Below are 20,352 nucleotides of genomic sequence, written 5' to 3' on the forward strand. Positions count from 1 at the left end.
GGTTTCCGGAGAGTTTTTTCTCAAAAAGAAGTTTGCTTTCAGCTGCCAGAAGATGCAGTGGCACCAGGCCTCCCAGAAGAATGACCGCATCTGCAGATATTGTACGGTACCCTAAGCACGTCCTAATTCCCATTATTCGTTGGAGTTGGATTATTCTCCTCCGCAATTTTTTGATTTTCATGGCTTCGGCCCATACAGGCAAGTGTACATCACTATGGACTGCATTGCCATAGTCAGAACCCTTCTTTTAGAAGCAATTGGTCCCTGCAAGTTGGGTAACAGGATGCTAGCAGGATGGGTAACGAGTGCTTTTATAACTAATTGGGCTTTTAGGCAAACAGAGGTAATCTGATCTCCCATTTTTAATCGTCTGTCGAGGGTGATAGCAAGATATTTGACATTTTTCTTTGGAACTATCTGGTAATTTCCTATTTTAAAACGTTTTCGTAGGAGCAACTTTTAGGCAGTTGTTATCCATCCATTTCAAAACTTCTGCAAGTATCCTGTTTGTATTTTGCACCATAAGAGCCTCACTCTTCTCTGAAACGAGTATCGCCAAATCATCCGCATAATATATTAGCCGTACATTTTTCGGTACTTTCAAACTCAGAAGATTGTCGTATAACACGTTCTATAATGTGGGACCCAAAACCGATCCCTGGGGCACTCCTCCATATACAGCTTTTTCTAATTATTTTGCCACGATTATAGTTCTATTATTTAGGTACGACTTAATGATGTTTAATATATACTTTAAAAGGACACTGTCTCCTCAACGAACACCTCAGTAAACTGAAACTAAGAAACAACGGCGAATGCAGATTATGTGGACTCATCAGTGCGCCGAAACGACAACCATAACGTTTGGTACGACAGATATCGAAGATGGAAACTAACCTCTGTGAAACTGTTTCAGATACTGGCTTTTGTCAAAGCCCTGAAGCTGTTTGGTGAGTTATAACTCATTATAACGCAATAAAAAGGGACACACAATAAATTTGTAAGGTCGCGGTGATTTAACCACCCCCCTCCTTTACTTTCTACATTCTACTCAGGATTTGAATAAAAAATATGAAATATTTTTAGATAATATAGAATATGCAAATGAGTAGTGGATGTTCAGCATTGTTGAAAGTGTCGTTGGTTGCTGCTCACACAAAACATGTTTCCTTATTTTTAAATTTCCCGCCTCTAAAAGTAGACAGTTAAAAAAAACAATACCTAGTAAAATCTCTAAATTGGATTTTTTTACCTTTCTTCATTGCCGATTTCAGTTCCTCTTGGCCCCAAAGGGATATGAATTTATTTACGTCCAAGATATTTTGTATGACCTGCGAAAAATAATTCTGAATTTCATCAAGACTCGGGCTAATTGCGGCTATCGGAATTTGCAATATCATATACGTGGTCATTGATGGTATAATTTCTTCGTCCATACTAAAAATAAATTAAATATTACAATCATAGAAATAGGAAGGTATAAGTGTACCTAGTAGCGCGTTTTTTAATTTTCTCCAACGAATACTTGGTAGCCTTTATCATGGCGTCGGTAAATTTCATGTTAAAATAAGCAAACATTTCTATACAGTCTGCATGGATGCTTGACAAGTCTATCGGGGAATTTCTATCAATCTCTTTAAACGCTGTAAATATAAAACATTTTAAATTATTATTATTCGTTCGAAACTTTGAATAAGAAGACTAAGGAAGGAGCATATCAAAAATCTTAGGTACACCGCGATGTGCCTCAAATATGGCCGACTTAAATTCCGGTTTATCAGTGTCGATGATTCTAATTTTATTTAAAAAATGTAAAACTATGATGTAGGGTATACGTGAGGTAAACTCAATAATTTGTTGTTTTATTTTACGTTGTGAATAAATGTTGGTAGTTATTAAAATTGTTATAAAAATATATAATTCTAATAAAAATAGATAAGTTATAATAAGTATTTATTAACACAAACATCCTATACGCTACTGAAGCAGGTAAGTCAAATTAACGTATCTAAATTCTTTGACATCTAATCTTTGACAAGTAATAAATAAAAGCTAAAATGCAAGAAAAATATATAATTTAGTTAATTTAAGTGAATTTCATAAATGATCGGTTTACTACACGTATGTATATATTATATAGTTTCTTACTAGCGAAAAGTTGTTCCATTATTTCACTCAATTTTTGCCGAGATCTACCGCACGCTACACAACCAACTATTTTAGAGTCTGTTTCGATAAATCGCGATAGTGTCACTGTTAATTTAAGTTCTGCCACAATTTCCATCTAGATTTACTACCTTTATACAACTATCAGTAGTAGAATAAATAATAAATAACATAAAATAAGCTCCGTAAAGACTGACAAATCCACAAAATTTCAAATCAAATTCAAATGTGTAAAATGAATCGTCAAACAGAACTGTCAAGGATCCCCACCCTAGACTGCTTTTTCCGCCCACCATGCATGAATATATGGATAGCATTATGCTCCTTCCTTAGTCTTCTTATTCAAAGGTTCGAAATGGTTTTATTTACGGCGATATACCTGCATCTGCTGTGGTTAACAAGCGAGAATTTGACCCAATCGGTCTCACAGCTTTCTCTGCATCGAGCCATTTGTATTTATTTGCCTGTAATTCCGGCGTATCAATAACGCTCAAAAATTTATTAATTAAATCAGTGACGCATTTTTCCATTGTCGATGATTTCAACTGAAGATCCTTTACTGTAATAACAGTACTTTTGTAATGATCTCTAATCGTTTTTCGTATTTCTCTACTTACTTAAACTATTGGAAAAATTAATATTTTGTTGCAGAAAGTCTGCGGGAGGAAGCGGTTCGTTGGGTAAATACACGAACGAAGTTTTACCGATGACTTCTAGTACTTCATCAATTCTTGCTTCTTTCATATCTCTAACCTACCAAATGATAACATAATAAATAAATATTTACCGATTACTAGCTAAATAAAAAGCAAGAGATATACCGGGTGCGTCTCAAAATTGGCTTACCCTTATCATGTTTTTATTTTTTCAGTTAAAAAAAACTAGATTCGGTATGTTAGTATATGACATAAATTAGCATTGATTGACGTATTCAATTATTTTCGGTCACAGTCCTGTTTCACCGGAAATGACTACAACTTTTGATTTTTAAATGGCACCCTCGGTATTTTTCTAATTTATTCGATAGAAAATAACACTCTGTCCCTTTGAAACACAAAATAACACGCTATCATAACTTTTGACATTTTCGCATATTATGGTTTATGTAAAATTGTAACATGCGGTTCATAACGAGAATTTGACTCGAAACACCAAGTGTATAATACCAAATAATTCGTAAAAAAAATGCTTTTTCAAAATATGCTCCACTGGTTCTCAAAATTGAAACAAAAAATTTTGTTTTTTATTATTTTCAAAGTAAAATAACTCGATTATTTTGGAATTAAGCTTGATTTTCATGCGTCCGTTATCCGTTGATACGATAGTCCGACGGCGCGCGGCGCTCTGATTGGTCATAGCGTTTTCGCGCCACTTTTCATCCGCAAAGATTTTACCACCAGCTCGCCAACGGAGAAAGATCGTACGATAACGGACGTTTTGACATTTTTTGACAAATTAAATCCAACCTTAATAAAAATATAATAGTACAAAAGCTAGCACCGTCCGAAAAATAAGAATTTTAAGAAAGCAGGTACTTTAATATATATTTTGCTCTGCTCTCCTGACCAAAGTGCGGGGCGTCTGGCTGCCGTTACTGCGGTTCATTACTGCGCATCACATCTGTACAAGGTATCTCATTTTCGTGTGTTTTATGGGATTTCTCGTTTATGAGTAGAGAAACAATTACGCGATTACTTTGCTACTTTTTTATGAAACTAAATATGCTACACATAGGTTTGTCCTAGGCTCCTTAGTTCCTGAAATACAGGGCAAATTTGTGATGCGCAGTAGTGAACAGATGTTGAATACAGTTATACAGGCGCAAAAGTGAACTCAACGTCTACCGGCAGCCAGGCGGTCCGCACTCTGTTCAGGAGAGCAAAGCAAAAGATATTTTAAAAAACCAGCTTTCTTAAAATTCTCTCTCGAAAACGTTGCTAGCTCTTGGACTATAAATAAAATAGTGAAATCATTATGAAAATGAAAATATAAAATGACACCAATCACAAACAAGTCGTATAGGTATCCGAAGAACGGAGGCATGAAAATTCAATAAATTTAAGAACTGCGTAATTTTCTAACCAATAACCAAAGTTTTATCAAAATCTACCAGCCCTGAAAATATGTATTTGCACTTATTATAAATTAAAATATTAAATCATACGATGAAAAAAAAACGTTACCTCCTTGACAAACATCTCAATATAGTCCAGTACATCGGTTACTTCTTTACAAAACTCTGGAATTTTCAAAGATGTCCATGTAATGGTTGAAAATCCGGGCATAAATGCGTTTTCCATTTTTATCATTTGCATCTTCATCATCGGTAGAAATAATGGAGGAATGGTCGATCTGATTTTGTCGTTTCGCGCTATTAAGGCTTTCACCATTTCGTACGAATCCAGAAGTTTATCTTTGCAAAATACTAATACTTGACCTACATCTGGAACAGCTAGAAATTTACAATTTCGCGCATAGAGTTTACGTCAAAACAGTTTTTCCGCTAAATGATCGGGTGAACTTTTTTTACTTGAAATCCGTTTAAAAAAAACAACAAAACATTCAGTATATAGAAGCCTCCCCAAACACAAAATCATACAAATTTCTCTGCGGAAATGCATCATTCTCTTTTTTCCGACTTTAGAACTGAAATCAATTACATGAAAACGTGTTCCTGCTAACGAAAAAAACGAAAATAAAAAAAAATAAACCCACAAACCAAAAGGAACCTAACCAAAGCAATCAAAACACGCTGTAAGCTAAAACGTGTCTGTTTATGAATTCCCAATTGCCGAGTACTTTTCAAATCTTGCAATATTTTATCAATAAATGAAAATGGTACACTTCCGCAAGAAGTTTTTTTGCGTATCTATGATCTATGTTTAGAAAAATGTCTAGAATGAAAAACAGAAACGTGTTTTGATGTAATTGGTTTCAGCTATTCTAAAGTTGAAAAAGTACTAAATAAACAAATATTTCTTGAGTGTTACAACAGCAAAAAAATAAAATATCCAAATTAAATATATTATCGCATTCGTCTCAGTTAATAATTATTAAAGAATAGTTAGGTATAATCGTTTCTAATATCTTATATAGTCTGTGAAACGAATAACTTTGAATTTGACAGTTCCCGCGGGCTTTTCTAGTGTTAATTTGATTAGGTTAGCAACTTGTGGCCATGCTGACGCAATGCCGTCTCTAATAGAACAGCCTCGGAGCGAGATTTATGACGTCACGCTAACATAATTATTCCTTATATTTGACTATCGCTGGAATCGTACTCCCTAGTCAATGTAGATAGTTTTAGTGTTAAGAATAATAATTTTAAAAATTGTTTCTTTATTTATAGTCGCATATCCATTTTTAAAATTCATATTGAAATTGAGAGAGCACATGGACGATAGTTATAGATAATGGAAACAAGTTTAGATTGGAAAGTGTCCATAAGGACAATGTAAATACTATTTGGCGCTATTCTTACAACGGCCGCTCTCCAAAGTTTTTGATAATTTCGGAGCGGTTCGGCTTTTTCCGGAATTATGTCGCCAAATATGATTTGTTCAATGAGGGCATTTTAAATTAAAGATTTTATAATTTTTGAAGATTCTGACTTTGACAAGAGAAAATTATTTCTGTTCTTGTTTATACGGTTGTTCTTAGCCACCGCTAGAGCAGCGCCTGATCCATGGCCAGATCCCGTACAACGTACGCACCCCAAAATAATTATAACTTTTGGCGGCAAGCTGAGTATTCCAATCTAAACTTGTTTTCTTTATCTATGACGATAGTTCCTGGTCAAGAATAAATAGAGTAGAAGTACAGCGCATGCAACAAAGAAATAAGACAATAGTCTATCGATGATATGTTTAGGACAGTTTTTTTAGTTGTATCCACGTAAGTATATATGATTTAGGATTTCAAATTTCAGACACATCTATATACATCTATTACGCCAACGTAAACATGTTCCTGACCGATATGTAAGATTTTTTTCAATCAGTTTAATCCTATGAACCCTTTGAACCCTTGTGGAGAACAATATTTTACAAAAAAAATAACAAATAAATACATTTTATAGGCTTGGTGCATTTTAGTTGATTTCCAAATTCCAACCGCAGCGCTGTATACGGCAGACATCAGAAATTTTCGCCATGCGCGATGCGATGTATTTCACGCCGTCCCGGTTACAGTTCATGTTGATTGGATTAAAATAATATTGAAATCGTGGTTTTGTCATAATATATAAGTATTTTAGTTTTTTGCTAGTGCAGTTACTGAAACTATAAAACACTCAGGTAAGAGGTTTGTGTGATGTACCTAACGCTGTCTGGGGTAGTAAAAATTAGGCGAAAAAGAACCCGAACTAGGCGTCGTGTTGTGATGTGACAATTTCAAATGTTAATAAAATCGCCGAAAAAATGTTAACTCGTAGAGGAGGGCGTAATTAGGGCGTTGATGGTTGCAATAAGATTCAATAACTCAACTTTCCCAGACATTCAACTCTCCCGAAACAACATTTTACAGCTTCTTAGTTTCTCACACCGATTTGATCAAAAGCAAAAATGGATTCACGCAGTTCGACGAAACAAGTGAGTAAACAAAGTGCTCATTACATAATCAAAAAACTAAATATGCATATGTCGTAGTCTCATAGTGTATTCCGTCTTTTCATGAAAAGCCTAGTCACTTAATGAAAAAAAAACTAACTTAATAACATAACTAAACTGCTAACCTAACCGACGCTTCATGAAGTGACCTAGGATCTTCATGAAAAGACGAAATACACTATGTAACTACGATACATATACTATGAGAGGATAAAATAAGATTTGCAATATTAATTGTATACTTTTTTTTAAATCAACTAGTGGCTTAAATGTTTTATGAACATATTCTAAAATTATAATTATGTACCTTTAAAAATTTTCGTTATAGCTGGAATAGCCCCAGTTACAGGGCCGGACTTAACGAAGTTGCCACCCCAGGCCAAAAAAAATTGCCGCCCTTAACATTTTTTTTAATTAAACAAAATTACGGATATAAAAAACATTTATTTGAATACAGGACCAACAACAGAATAGACCGACAGAACAGATCAACACAGAACATAAAATAAATATTAAAATATTCATATAAAATGACAACAAACGAACAACAAAACTATAAGGTTTGCTTATATGCCTATAAAGGCATACTACGTACTTTTTTGTTCGCAAAATTATCAATTACTTCATCGTAATTGATAGTTTTTAAAAGATCGGACTCTATATGTAAAACTGCCAAATGATTTAGACGTTCTGTTTCCATAGTGGACCGTAAATAAGTTTTAATACGTTTCAATGCAGAAAACGAGCGTTCAGCAGAACAGTTAGTAATAAAAAGTACATGTGAAGATTCTTAATGCTATGAAAGTGACTTGAAACACCACGGCACTGGAATTAAGTTTTATGTGACCTTGAACAGATTAGTTCACATGGTAGCGACCGATGAATCACTCCCAAACATTCGTGGCGTTTACTATAGGAGCATCTAATCGGGTTTTAGACTTTTCGGTATCGTCTTCAGAAATTGACTCCAACTTGGATTTTATTTCATTGGAAGACAAAGATTGTGATTGGCAAGCTTCATTTCGTGCAGACCAACGTGTTTTTGATAATTTTTTAATGTTTTTGAATTTATTTTTTTATATTCGAGGTATTTATGTATTTATTAACTGGATGCATGGCACAATGCAGTAAAAAATAACCCAAGCGAATTATATATTTAAACAATAATAATAGTTAAATAAATAAATATGTAATCGGCTAAGGCTATATTCGAAATATTTTATGAACAAATAAAAGTTAAAAAAAAGATAAATATTTTGGTATGGTATTTGCCGCCCCTAAAAATCTGCCGCCCCAGGCTCTGGCCTAGTTGGCCTAGGCCTAAGTCCGGTACTGCCCAGTTATGACCCCACTAGCAAAACTGAACATTTTCTATATGATGACATTTTTTATATACTCGCTATTTAAACCCGTGTATTTGTATATGCCGGTTATTTACGATATTCTCCGATGGTGGCAGCACCGGCGGAGAATGCACCAAACCTATAGAATGTATATTATTTTATAATTACCTAAATCTAGTTTGTACATGTATTCAGCTTCACGAATAACTTCCGTAATATAAGGATGGTAGTTAACTTGATACCTTCTCGTCTTCTCCTCTTTACACATAATAGGTTTTATTAAACAATTTCTCACCTATATAACAAATTATTTGAATGTGGAAATTCCACAAAATTTAAATTATTTAAATTATTATTGAGTCCTACAATACCTGAGCAGTGTAATCGAACCAACCCTGGTGAAAAATATTCTCATAATGAACAAAGCACATTGACATTGCATTAAAAAGCTGAATACATTTTTGAACTTTTCTATGCTGCATAACCTAAATATAAATATTATTTATATTATTTTTTTTTTTACAAACTGTAAGTTTTGGGTTCGTTGAAGGACTATTAGAGCTACAATTTAAAAATATTTTTACAGGATACAGAGTGTCCTTAATAAATAAAAAATATCAAAGTTGTATTTTTTTAAATGGAACACCCTGTATATTATTGCATTTTTAGTTTCTACGATTAAAATATAGCCCCATAAAAAAGCCCCCCCCCCCTCCACTTAAACCTTACCGTTTTTGAAATATTTTCAATTTTGTGAAATTGCAGTATAAATTTTAAGGCTTCATTTCTCCGAGGGTATCAAAGTTTTTAATACTAAATATTTACTGAAGTTTATTTATTGATCAGTTATTATGTTTCGATAATAAAAATTATACTACCTTATACAGAGTGTCTAAAAATTTATTTTATATAATTACTAGCTTTAAACGGCAATAACTTGTTTAATTTAAATAGAACACCCTGTATATTTTATGCGAATCAGATGCACAATTTGATTGTCTATCAAATTGTATTATACCACTTTTTACCTATCCCTTCAAGTTTTCGTAGAAAATGCATTTTCTTATAATTTAGACCTCATTTATCAACATACCCATGGAATATTGACATTTTAGATTGTTTTTAAAACAACAAATGTACAAAATGTACAGGCTAGTAATATTATCGTTTTACTAAAAACGATAATATTACTAGCGCATTTGTATGCAAAAAGAAAACTATTTAAATCTTTATAAAAGAGTATACTATTACAGTTGAGGGTTGGAACCTTTGGTGTTACGCAATAAAATAAAAACACTAAATCACCACAATACCCCAAAACACTTTTACTTCCACACTGGACGCGCGTTTCGCTAACCACGTTAGCATCATCAGCAGATGATTATAAACTAGCTCTAGTATTTACACTGGACGCGCGTTTCGCTAACCATGTTAGCATCATCAGCAGATGATTATAAACTAGCTCTAGTTTATAATCATCTGCTGATGATGCTAACATGGTTAGCGAAACGCGCGTCCAGTGTAAAAGTAAAAGTGTTTTGGTGTATTGTGGTGATTTAGTGTTTTTATTTTGCTAAACGAGTATACCATTAATTAAATATACCACCAGTATTTCCGCCCAAATACTAATTATTTACTTAATTATGCTTAATTGTGTTCGTTAATAAATTATTCTAAATAAATGTGCATTTGAATCAGAAATCAATATAATAATAAGTTATGAAGATGAACGTCTCTGTTGTTATAAATAAGCATTTGTCAAAAAATTAAATATCATTTTTAAGGTGTTTTACCACACTGTCTAATACACATACATAATTCAGTTTTTTAGTATTTGGAGCAATTATTATTAATCAACGCAAACAGTCAATTAATGTAGTTTGAATACTGGAATCATATCAATTGGTCCTCTTTAACAAATATTTAAACAGTTTTTTTAATTTTTTATTGAAATAAACGAACTATATCGACAATATTAGTATCTGTACTCTTTAAAAATTTGGTACATCTTTAAAAATAATCTAAAATGTCAGTATTCCATGGGTATAAATGAGTTCTAAATTACAAGAAAATGCATTTTCTACGGAAACTTGAAGAGATAGGTAAAAAATGGTATAATACAATTTGATAGACAATTAAATTTTGCATCTGATTCTCATAAAATATATAGGATGTTCCATTTAAATTAAACAAGTTATTGCCGTTTAAAGCTCATAATTATTTAAAATAAATACTTAGACATTCTGCATAAGGTAGTAAAATTTTTATTATTGCAACACAATAACTGATCAATAAATAAACTTCAGTAAATATTTAGTATTAAAAACTTTGATACCCTCGGAGAAATGAAGCCTTAAAATTTATACTGCAATTTCACAAAATTGAAAATATTTCAAAAACGGTAAGGTTTAAGTGTAATAAACCTTAATCAAATTTACATTTATTTTAATTGTAGAAACTAAAAATGTAATAATATACACGGTGTTCCATTTAAAAAAATACAACTTTGATATTTTTTATTTATTTGCGACACTCTGTATCTTGTAAAAATATTTTTAAATTGTAGCTCTAACAGTCCTTCAACGAACCCAAAACTTACAATTTGTAAAAATCTAATCGTTTAGCTACAATATTCCGTGTCGTATGTGGTGAACAACCCTGTATAGTGATTAAACATGCCTATGTAAACAAGCCTATGTAAAACCGCATTTAAAAAATACAGTGTGAATCTAATTTTAAATGAAAAAGTTTTATTACAAAATGTATATCAAGATTAACCAATGTTTTTGATCCTCATCACAATCTCTGTAAAAAGAGGTTGCTTTATTAGAATATTTTGAATGGGAAAGCGGTAGTAATGGCCCTTTATGTCCCTTAAGTGCTGTTAAGAAATTTAAAGAAGGCATCCATTTTTCTCAAAGAGACCTGGTTCAAATTAAAAAAGTAGAAAAAAGACTCAAAGTCTCGGTCTCAACGTTTATACAATGTTAAACTGTTACACGTGTTTCGCTCATATACGAGCATCATCAGACAAATACAATTAAAATTAATCGAAATACACCGTTCACATTTTACAATTAAAACAACACTGCTGTTAAGAAGGTGAGTTTTGTCGATGTAAAAAATAACTGTTTATATATTTATAATTAATTTATTTTTGTTTAATAAAATATTTTGATTAAAGGAAAATATGTAAAAGTGGGCATCGCTGTGCCGGTCAAGCTTAATCACGTGACTAAAAGTTTATTTGGTATGAACTGTAATTACCCGTGTTTTTGTTTTAAACACATCCATCGGTTCGGCAATCCTAGCATAGAAATGTCTTATCCACATGATTCGGCCACTCACAGGCGGCATATTTCTGGGAAGCTGAGGAACCTGCCTTTCTTCGTTGTATCTATCTCGTAACGTTTCAATCTCAAATTGGAATAACATCATCGCCTCTAGGTATCTTTCATCTAGATGCAAACATTCCAAATCCAATTTCTCAAATCTAAAACAATTAAAAGTAGGCATAATAAACTTAATTTCGATATTACGAAGTCCAGCACCTTTTCAACAGTCGCAATATATTATCAACGTCCGTCATCTTCTCTAGTGAGGCACCCACAAATTCTTCAAGTTCCCATTCAGTGTCAACCACGTTCTGTTTAAACTGATTAAAGTCTTTTTCGAAATAGGGTAAACGATGGTTCAAGGCGTCGTACTTTTGAGTTGAAATTTCGGTGAAAAAGTCTTTGAATTTCTGGGCATAAACATCAATACCTTCGATAGTGCTTTGTTGAAGGATCGAATACTTGACAGTCGTTTGTAATACGTAAACAATCTAAAATATATTAAACTAATTTTGAGATATTCTTCCCATTATACAGGGTTGTTCACCACATACGACACGGAGTATTGTAGCTAAACTATTTGATACTGATTATATTTTTACAAATTGTAAGTTTTGGGTTCAATGAAGGACTATTAGAGGTACAATTTAAAAATTATTTTACAAGATACAGAGTGTCCCAAATAAGTAAAAAATATCAAAGTTGTATTTTTTTTATATGGAACAACCTGTATATTATTACATTTTTAGTTTCTACGATTAAAATAAAGGTAAATTTGATTAAGGTTTATTATACTTAAACCTTACCGTTTTTAAAATATTTTCAATTTTGTGAAATTGCAGTAAAAATGTTAAGGCTTCATTTCTCCAAGAGTATCAAAGTTTTTAATAGGTACTGAAATATTTACTGAAGTTTATTTATTGATCAGCTTTTCTGTTACAATAATAAAAATAATACTACCTTGTACAGAGTGTCTAAAAATTTATTTTAAATAATGTCTAGCTTTAAACGCCAATAACTTCTTTAATTTAAATGGAACGCCCTATATATTTTAGGAGAATCAGATGCACAATTTAATTGTCTATCAAATTGTATTATACCATTTTTTACCTATCCCTTTTGTTTTCGAAGAAAATACATTTTCTTATAATTTGGACCTCATTTATCAATATACCCATGGAATGTTGACATTTTAGATTGTTTTTAAAGCAACAAATGTACAAAATATACAGGCTAATAATATTATCGTTTTTAGCAAAACGATAATATTACTAGCCCATTTGTATGCAAAAAGAAAACTATTTAAATCTTTATAAAAGTGTATACCATTAATTAAATATAACACTATTATTTCCACCCATATACTAATTAATTACATACTTAATTGTGTTCGTTTATAATATAATAAATTATTCTAAATAAATGTGGATTTGAGTCAGAAATCAATATAATTATAAGTTATCAAAATGAACGTCTCTGTTGTTATAAGCATTTATTAAAAAATGAAATGTCATTTTTAAGGTGTTACTTTATACCACACTGTCTAATACACATACAAAACTCAGTTTTTTAGTATTTGGGGCAATTATTATTAATCAACGCAAACGGCCAGTTAATGTAGTTTCAATACTGGAATCATATTAATTGGTCCTCTTTAACAAATATTTAAACAGTTTTTTTTTTATTTTTTAATGAAATAAACGAATTATATCGACAATATTAGTATCTGTACTCTTTAAAAATTTGGTACATCTTTAAAAATAATCTAAAATATCAATATTCCATGGGTATATTGATAAATAAGTTCTAAATTACAAGAAAATGCATTTTGTACGAAAACTTCGATTTTCATAAAATATACAGGGTGTTTCATTTAAATTAAACAAGTTATTGCCGTTTAAAGCTAATAATTATTTAAAATACATTTTTAGACACTCTGTATAACGTAGTATTATTTTTATTATTGCAACGCAATAACTGATCAATAAATAAACTTCAGTAAATATTTAGTATTAAAAACTTTGATACCCTTGGAGAAATGAAGCCTTAAAATTTTTGCTGCAATTTCACAGAATTGAAAATATTTCAAAAACGGTAAGGTTTAACTGTAATAAACCTTAATCAAATTAACATTTATTTTAATCGTAGAAACTAAAAATGTAATAATATACAGAGTGTTCCATTTAAAAAAATACAACTTTGATATTTTTTACTTATTTGGGACACTCTGTATCTTGTAAAATTATTTTTAAATTGTACCTCTAATAGTCCTTCATCGAACCCAAAACTTACAATTTGTAAAAATCTCATCGCTTAGCTACAATACTCCGTGTCGTATGTGGTGAACAACCCTGTATATTATCAATATCTCATGAAAGTGATGACAATATTCATTATAAAGAAGCAAGCAAGTTATCTAAGTCTGTCCAAAGAGAAAAGAGACATTTCGACAGAAGATATTCAAAAAATTACCGAAAATACAATCTACTCTTGAATTTGGATTTGTGTGAAGGGGCCCGGGTGTATTTGTTTGCGTGTTTTTTCACCTTACGTTTTCTCTATTGATTTGTTGTTAGTGTCTGAATCACGAAATTACTCGTAATCGTAATGTAATATAAATGAAAATATTGTTGATAAAAAAAGTTTCAGGAATAACCTTAGGATATTGCCGTCATTCTATTTCATCTCTACACTGAAAAAAAATATATAAAAAGAAAAATCTAAAACATTGTCCCGCAGATTGTACTACTTGTGAACATATGACACACAATTGTTGTATTAGCTAAGTTATTATTCTTCCCCAACTTAGTTAACAATAGTGCCTAGTAACAGCAAATTGTGTCAAAATAATATAGTTAGTAGTGCTACAATTTGTACCTAATGAGTTTTATTTAAATTTCAACGAGTACAATCTGAATATTCAACCGTTGTGGTAATTCTCGCAGATTGTGAGAATTTCCAATTGCGCGAGCAGGATCACGAGCAATGTGGACGCACTTTACAGAATAAAAAATAATAATAAACTAACCTGTTCGCATCTTTTTTTAAACGTCTCGAATTTACCAAATATAAAACTTTCCGAACAGTCAAAATGCTTCTCTCCCTTTTCCTCCATTTGTTTTTGGGTTCTTTTGAAACACTGGTAGTATTTTAGATAGACATCTAAACAGGTCTGAAATAAAATAACGTACACTATCAGACAAAAGTAGAAAAACTTTTTAAAACTCGTCGGATTTCAAAAACCTCCAATATTTGAAATAATGTTTGTTTTAAACATGTTTCCTTTTAACAATACCATCATTTTTCGCCACATTCCAAATTTATCTTATCAGGAGTTTATTTATAATATGGACACAAATATTTTTGAAGGGACATAAATAAAGAAACCAACATCAAAATTGACTCTTCTCTCTTTTTAATTCAAACCAGGTCTCTTTGTCATTTTCTTTAAATAAAAATTGACCATACTTAGTTATTTGCTTAAGTGAAAACTGAAAATATTTGTCTGACGATTTTCGCGAAAAATAATCAACGCATATTGGAATGGTGTTTGCCGGATGGATATAAGCACAATATTTAATTTATATAAGTCTGTCATTAGCAAAACGATTCCAATTTCAAAACTCGTAATTCCTTAAAGACTATTAAAAAAGTGGTCGGCAAAGGAAAACAAGACCAAGCAAAACAAGACCATCCAAAGAAGGCTAAGGGAAGCAGAATTATTTAGCAGAAGAGCAGCCAAAAAACCACTCATCAGTAAGAAGAACCAGAAGGCCCAACTTACCTTAGCAAAAAATTATTTGCACTGGTCGACGAATGACTAAAAAAAGGTCCTGTTTTCAGATGAAAGCAAATTCAATATATTTGGATCCGATGGCATATCGTGGATATATCGCCCAGAAGGGAAAATATTTGATCCAAAGTATACCCAGGCCACTGTAAAGCATGGTGATGTATGGTGTGGGGATGCTTCTCGGGCTATGGCATGGGACCACTGCATTTAATAGAAGGAATAATGGATCGATTTATGTATTTGGACATCTTAAAGAAAGTGATAATTCCGTTTGCTAATGATAATTTGCCTTTAACCTGGATATTTCAGCAAGATAATGATCAAAAAGCACAAATCGAAAGTCTTACAAGAATGGTTTTTGTCTGAACAAATTAGGGTTATGGACTTTCCTGCCCAAAGTCCAGATATTAACCCCATTGAAAACCTGTGGGAGGAACTAGATCGCCGGGTAAGACGAAGTCACATACGCAATAAGAAAGATGTGATAAGAATATTGAAAGAGGCCTGGAATTCCATTGAACCAGATACCATAAGAAAACTATTGGACTCCATGCCAAAGCGATGTCGTGAAGTTATAGCTAATCACGGTTACTGTACCTATTATTAATTTTATTAGGTTAGCAACAACTATGTACTTTTATATTAATTTTTAGTTTCTCTATTTTTGTCCCTATAGTATTTTATTTAACTGAATAAAATCTTAAGTTTTCGTGAGACATGTGATTATTTAATAAACTTATTATTTATTAAGTAAACTTTAAATAACGGGCAGAGGGTGTGGCGGGTCTTAGCTTAACCGCCCGGACCAAGAGGAGACAACCTCATCAAAAACTTAAATCCTATTATGCAAGACCAAGGTCAAAGGTATGCGTGGCTAGGTAGAAGACTAGCTTCTACTGGTCTCAACCTTCGAGCACCAGGAGGCAACCTATTGTATTCTCGTCTCCCTTTGTTCTATGCGGGGCTCTGTAGAAGTGGACCGACTAACCCTTGCGGTGTAATTGACCTCAAATTGCCAAGGAGGCAATAGAGGAAGAGGGAGATATCCTTTATTAGAGATCCGGGACCACACCGGTCTCAGGTCTAAGGAGGGACCAAGTTAAAGAAGTGGAGAAAATGGAGACAGATCCTCCAGCCTCCAACTCACGGGTAACTCAGCCGGAGACAACCTCCTCGAGTGTGAAGGACACGGAGGGCTAAACCCCAACCGTGGAAGGGTGTATACCCTCGTAGGAGGTAGATGTCCACTCCTCGGATAAAACCTAACCTAAGCTAACATCTGTTGTCAGAGGAGGGATGGAAAAAATACCCTGTCTCCCTTTTTTTCGGGCAAAAAAGTGTAAAAATGTGAGAAAATCGAAATGTGAATGAAAATAAAATTGATTTTCAAAAAAAAATTGTTTTTTCCAAAAAACTCAGCAATCCTTGAAATTTTTAAAACTTGTTTGATGGCATCTTGGTAAACATTTCAAGGCACAACTTTGCCCCAATTTAACCATCTTCGTATCTATTACGCTTTCCGAGTTCCCAATATTACTGTTCCTGATTATAGTTTTGTAATGAAGTTCATAAAATTTCTAGGACACCCTGTATATTGTGTTAATATTATACTAGAATAATAGAGCCTTCATGTACTTTTAATAATGACAGTCAATGTATTTTATTGTTAGATCATTATTGTAATGAACTTCATTAGTGTACTTATTGTTGACTTAAATAAGTTAAATATTTAATTGCCATTTTGTAAGAGAGTTTTGATCGGTTTTAATGCGAAAAACCGAAACGTTTGCGCCGCTCTCCCTACTCTGCTAGTGCAGGTTGGGTGGAGGGGAGCGTCAGTCAAGTACCTCGGCTGCAGCAGCTCCAGTTAGACAGTTTGTGGTCGCACGTGTAACAGTGAGGTTCGAGTCCGGAGTGCCCTGCCAAGTGTCCTGCTGCCAGCCGCCTGTCGCCGCACTGTATAAGGTAAGCACCCACCGCCAACGTGATCGAGAGTAGGTCGTATTCTTTTTATTTTGTTAAGGACGTTTACTTTACTGCCTTAACGCGTTACAGGGATAAGGGAGACAGAGATATTTATATTCGCTCAGGTAGGCCGACTGTCCTCTACGGAGGTTGGGGGCTATTTGACCGAAACGCGCGAACGCAAAAAGATAGCATAGGTCGACTGTCCTCTACGGAGGTTGGGGGCTATTTGATCGGATCACGTGGACGCGAGGAACGATTTCTTTTGTTAAAAGGGAGAGAGTGAGACAGCTAACGGTTAGGGTAGTACAGTAAAGGCACGGGTCGCGAATGTTCACGGAGCTAAAACAAGACCTCGCCCAAATCCCGAGGCGGGTTTTGTAGCTCCCGTATTTTCTGGGTGTGTCGTCCGGACAGCACCCTGCATCAGTGACGCTGGACGGGATCTCGCCGAAATCCCGAGGTTGTCCTGACCGGGCGGTGTGTGTGCGGGCTGCGCTTATCCAAACGACGTACAACTCGCCGAGACGTCGCTAACGTCTACGTCACTCCGGGACTCGCGTTTGTGTATCCCTCGGGACGCGGTTAACTTCGCGATCGATCCAGGGCTCGCGTGTATGTGTCCCACGGGACGCTGCTAACTTCGCGATCGATCCAGGGCTCGCGTTTGTGTATCCCACGGGACGCTGTTAGTTTCGCGATCGATCCAGGACTCGCGTGTGTGTATCCCACGGGACGCTGCTAACTTCGCGATCGATCCAGGGCTCGCGTTTGTGTATCCCACGGGACGCTGTTAGTTTCGCGATCGATCCAGGACTCGCGTGTTTGTATCCCACGGGACGCTGTTAGTTTCGCGATCGATCCAGGACTCGCGTTTGTGTATCCCACGGGACACTGTTAATTTCGCGATCGATCCAGGGCTCGCGTTTGTGTCCCACAGGACGCCGTTAACTTCGCGATCGATCCAGGACTCGCGTTTGTGTATCCCACGGGACGCTGTTAACTTCGCGATCGATCCAGGGCTCGCGTTTGTGTATCCCTTAGGACGCTGTTAATTTCGGGATCGATCAAGGACTCGCGTTTGTGTATCACGGGACACTTTTAACTTCGACGCCCATCCGAGGTCCGGGTTTCGCTGTCAAAACGGACGCCGTTCCGAGAAATATTTAGCTGTGACCACCGGGACGCCTGTAACGACGTCGCCACCGTTTAGAGAGCCGCGTCGTAGTAGAGTGTGTTGCTCCGGTACTGACGTGTCTGTTTTCATTAGGACGCCGCTAAATTCGACGCCGATCAGGAACTCGCGTCGTCTTATTTAATAGAACGTCATTTCCGCGTTTTGAATTCGCGGAATAGAATCAGTCAGAGAATTACATATCGGGAATAATCGATCAAAACTCTAGAGGTACATGGTTGTTATTGTAAATTTTACTTTACGGGTCTTTAAATATACATTTTATTTCACTATTGTTACGATTCGAGGACGTGAACCTTCCTGGATTATTTTTTTTGTACATAATTAATTAGTTAAATAAAAGCCTAGTGTTACGTTGTAGTTAATTGTGTGTTTTATTTTCTTTTCATCTCATCGCTCCCTGGTATCTCCACTGTATAAAAGCTACCCGTACTGGCACTAGTGGTCTCTCAAACACTTTAAACGTTGGGGGTGGCGCCCGAGGAACCGAACCAATGCAATTAGGCGTCCGTGACCTTTCTCTAAAACGGGGGAGCGTCACACTTTGTTACGTTAAAATCAAACCACCCAACATTTGCCCAAGTTGAGTTTACTCTTTTACCTTAATTTTATCCAATACAACTATCTTAAGCTGATTCCACACAGTTTTCGTTCCCTCGCAGTCCAAATAGTCTCTACATTTCTTGATAATCTGATTCGATATTTTCACCAAAATCGCCGTTATATTGGCGGTACTGTTGTAATATCTGGACGTGGTAAAGACCATTCTTACGGCGTAGAGCAAAGGCGGTATGTGGGGCACTATTTGAGGAGGATCCAACCTATACAACGGTTCCCAATATTTTTCCATCGAGTAGAGATATTTCAAGTTGTCAGCGCATTCGTTTCGAGTATCGTATACCAGATTCACGTGCTTTTTCCAAATCTACAATTAGATTCATTTATACTACTTAGATTCATTTATAACGTAAGCCATTAAAGAAAAGTCAATCATATGTTGCTATGTTATGAACAAATTTTAGTTAAAATTATTTCTTCCTAATATATTCTTGTATACGGATAAAAATAATTGAAAAACTACCTACGTTTGATTTATAATAGCCGAAAAAAAAATTAACTGTGAAGAATTTCACATGTAAAGCTAAAATCAAAAATAAAATCTCTATAAATATCTAACTAAACTGCCCCGTCGGTAGTTAGGCCAATGCGACAATGATTAGAATGGTTACTGACGGAAACAGTACTGGGAGAATTTTCAGGTCAGGGGCTTGGAACACCCTCAAAATGAAAATTCCACTTCTCCAACTCCCAGTGAATGACATACCAAGAATTTACAACTTTGAGAAACACCTCACTGTAGTATTGAGTAATAAAAAGGATTGGAAGAAAGAGACGCTTACTCAGCATATAAAGGACCATACCATCATGTGGTATACGGATGCTTCCAAAACCAAAGCAGGGACAGGGATAGGAGTATTTGGGCCGAAAACTGAATACTCCGAACCAATGGGCACCTACCCCAGTATCCTTCAGGCAGAAATTTGCGCTATCAAAAGATGCGTACAATTTATCTTAGATAGGAACTATCGAAAACAGGAAATTGCCATCCTATCCGATAGTCAAGCAGCACTTAACGCGATCAACTCAGTAACCATCAATTCGAAGTTGGTCAAAGAATGCCTGGAGAAGCTCAACAAATTAGGCAAAGAAAATAAAGTCCTCCTACTCTGGGTGCCTGCTCACCAAGGGATAGAAGGCAATGAAAAAGCAAATGATCTAGCTAGAAAAGGAGCGAACACTCCACTAACTGGACCAGAACCGTTCTGTTTTCCAAACGGGAACCAACTGAAAGCGGAACTGAAGAATCTGGAAGACTCCATCCGTAACTTGGAATGGGTGTCCTCCAACGGTCTAAGACACTCGAAAAAGTTCCTTAGAACTTATAACC

At 34.5% G+C, this 20,352-nt stretch overlaps 1 protein-coding gene across 2 annotated transcripts in view; it reads right to left on the bottom strand.

Annotated features, from left to right (window-relative positions):
• The window catches only part of LOC115879908 (dynein heavy chain 8, axonemal), a 145,373-nt gene that overhangs the window by 96,895 nt on the left and 28,126 nt on the right, over positions 1 to 20,352 (bottom strand). For both annotated transcript variants that reach the window (XR_004049777.1, XM_030896955.1), the window contains exons 7-17: positions 19,006 to 19,329; positions 14,480 to 14,623; positions 11,668 to 11,942; positions 11,384 to 11,609; positions 8,488 to 8,601; positions 8,285 to 8,411; positions 4,350 to 4,618; positions 2,784 to 2,919; positions 2,546 to 2,725; positions 1,490 to 1,643; positions 1,253 to 1,437 (exon numbers count right to left, since the gene is read on the bottom strand). Coding sequence is in view for 1 of the 2 variants with exons in the window: in XM_030896955.1 (XP_030752815.1) it covers positions 1,253 to 1,437; positions 1,490 to 1,643; positions 2,546 to 2,725; positions 2,784 to 2,919; positions 4,350 to 4,618; positions 8,285 to 8,411; positions 8,488 to 8,601; positions 11,384 to 11,609; positions 11,668 to 11,942; positions 14,480 to 14,623; positions 19,006 to 19,329 (2,134 nt within the window). In the remaining variant the exon portion in view is untranslated. The remainder of the gene's footprint in view (positions 1 to 1,252; positions 1,438 to 1,489; positions 1,644 to 2,545; positions 2,726 to 2,783; positions 2,920 to 4,349; positions 4,619 to 8,284; positions 8,412 to 8,487; positions 8,602 to 11,383; positions 11,610 to 11,667; positions 11,943 to 14,479; positions 14,624 to 19,005; positions 19,330 to 20,352) is intronic.

Source organism: Sitophilus oryzae, unplaced genomic scaffold, assembly GCF_002938485.1.
Source record: "Sitophilus oryzae breed Bouriz unplaced genomic scaffold, Soryzae_2.0 scaffold_158_pilon_pilon, whole genome shotgun sequence".
NCBI classification, from domain to species: domain Eukaryota; kingdom Metazoa; phylum Arthropoda; class Insecta; order Coleoptera; family Curculionidae; genus Sitophilus; species Sitophilus oryzae.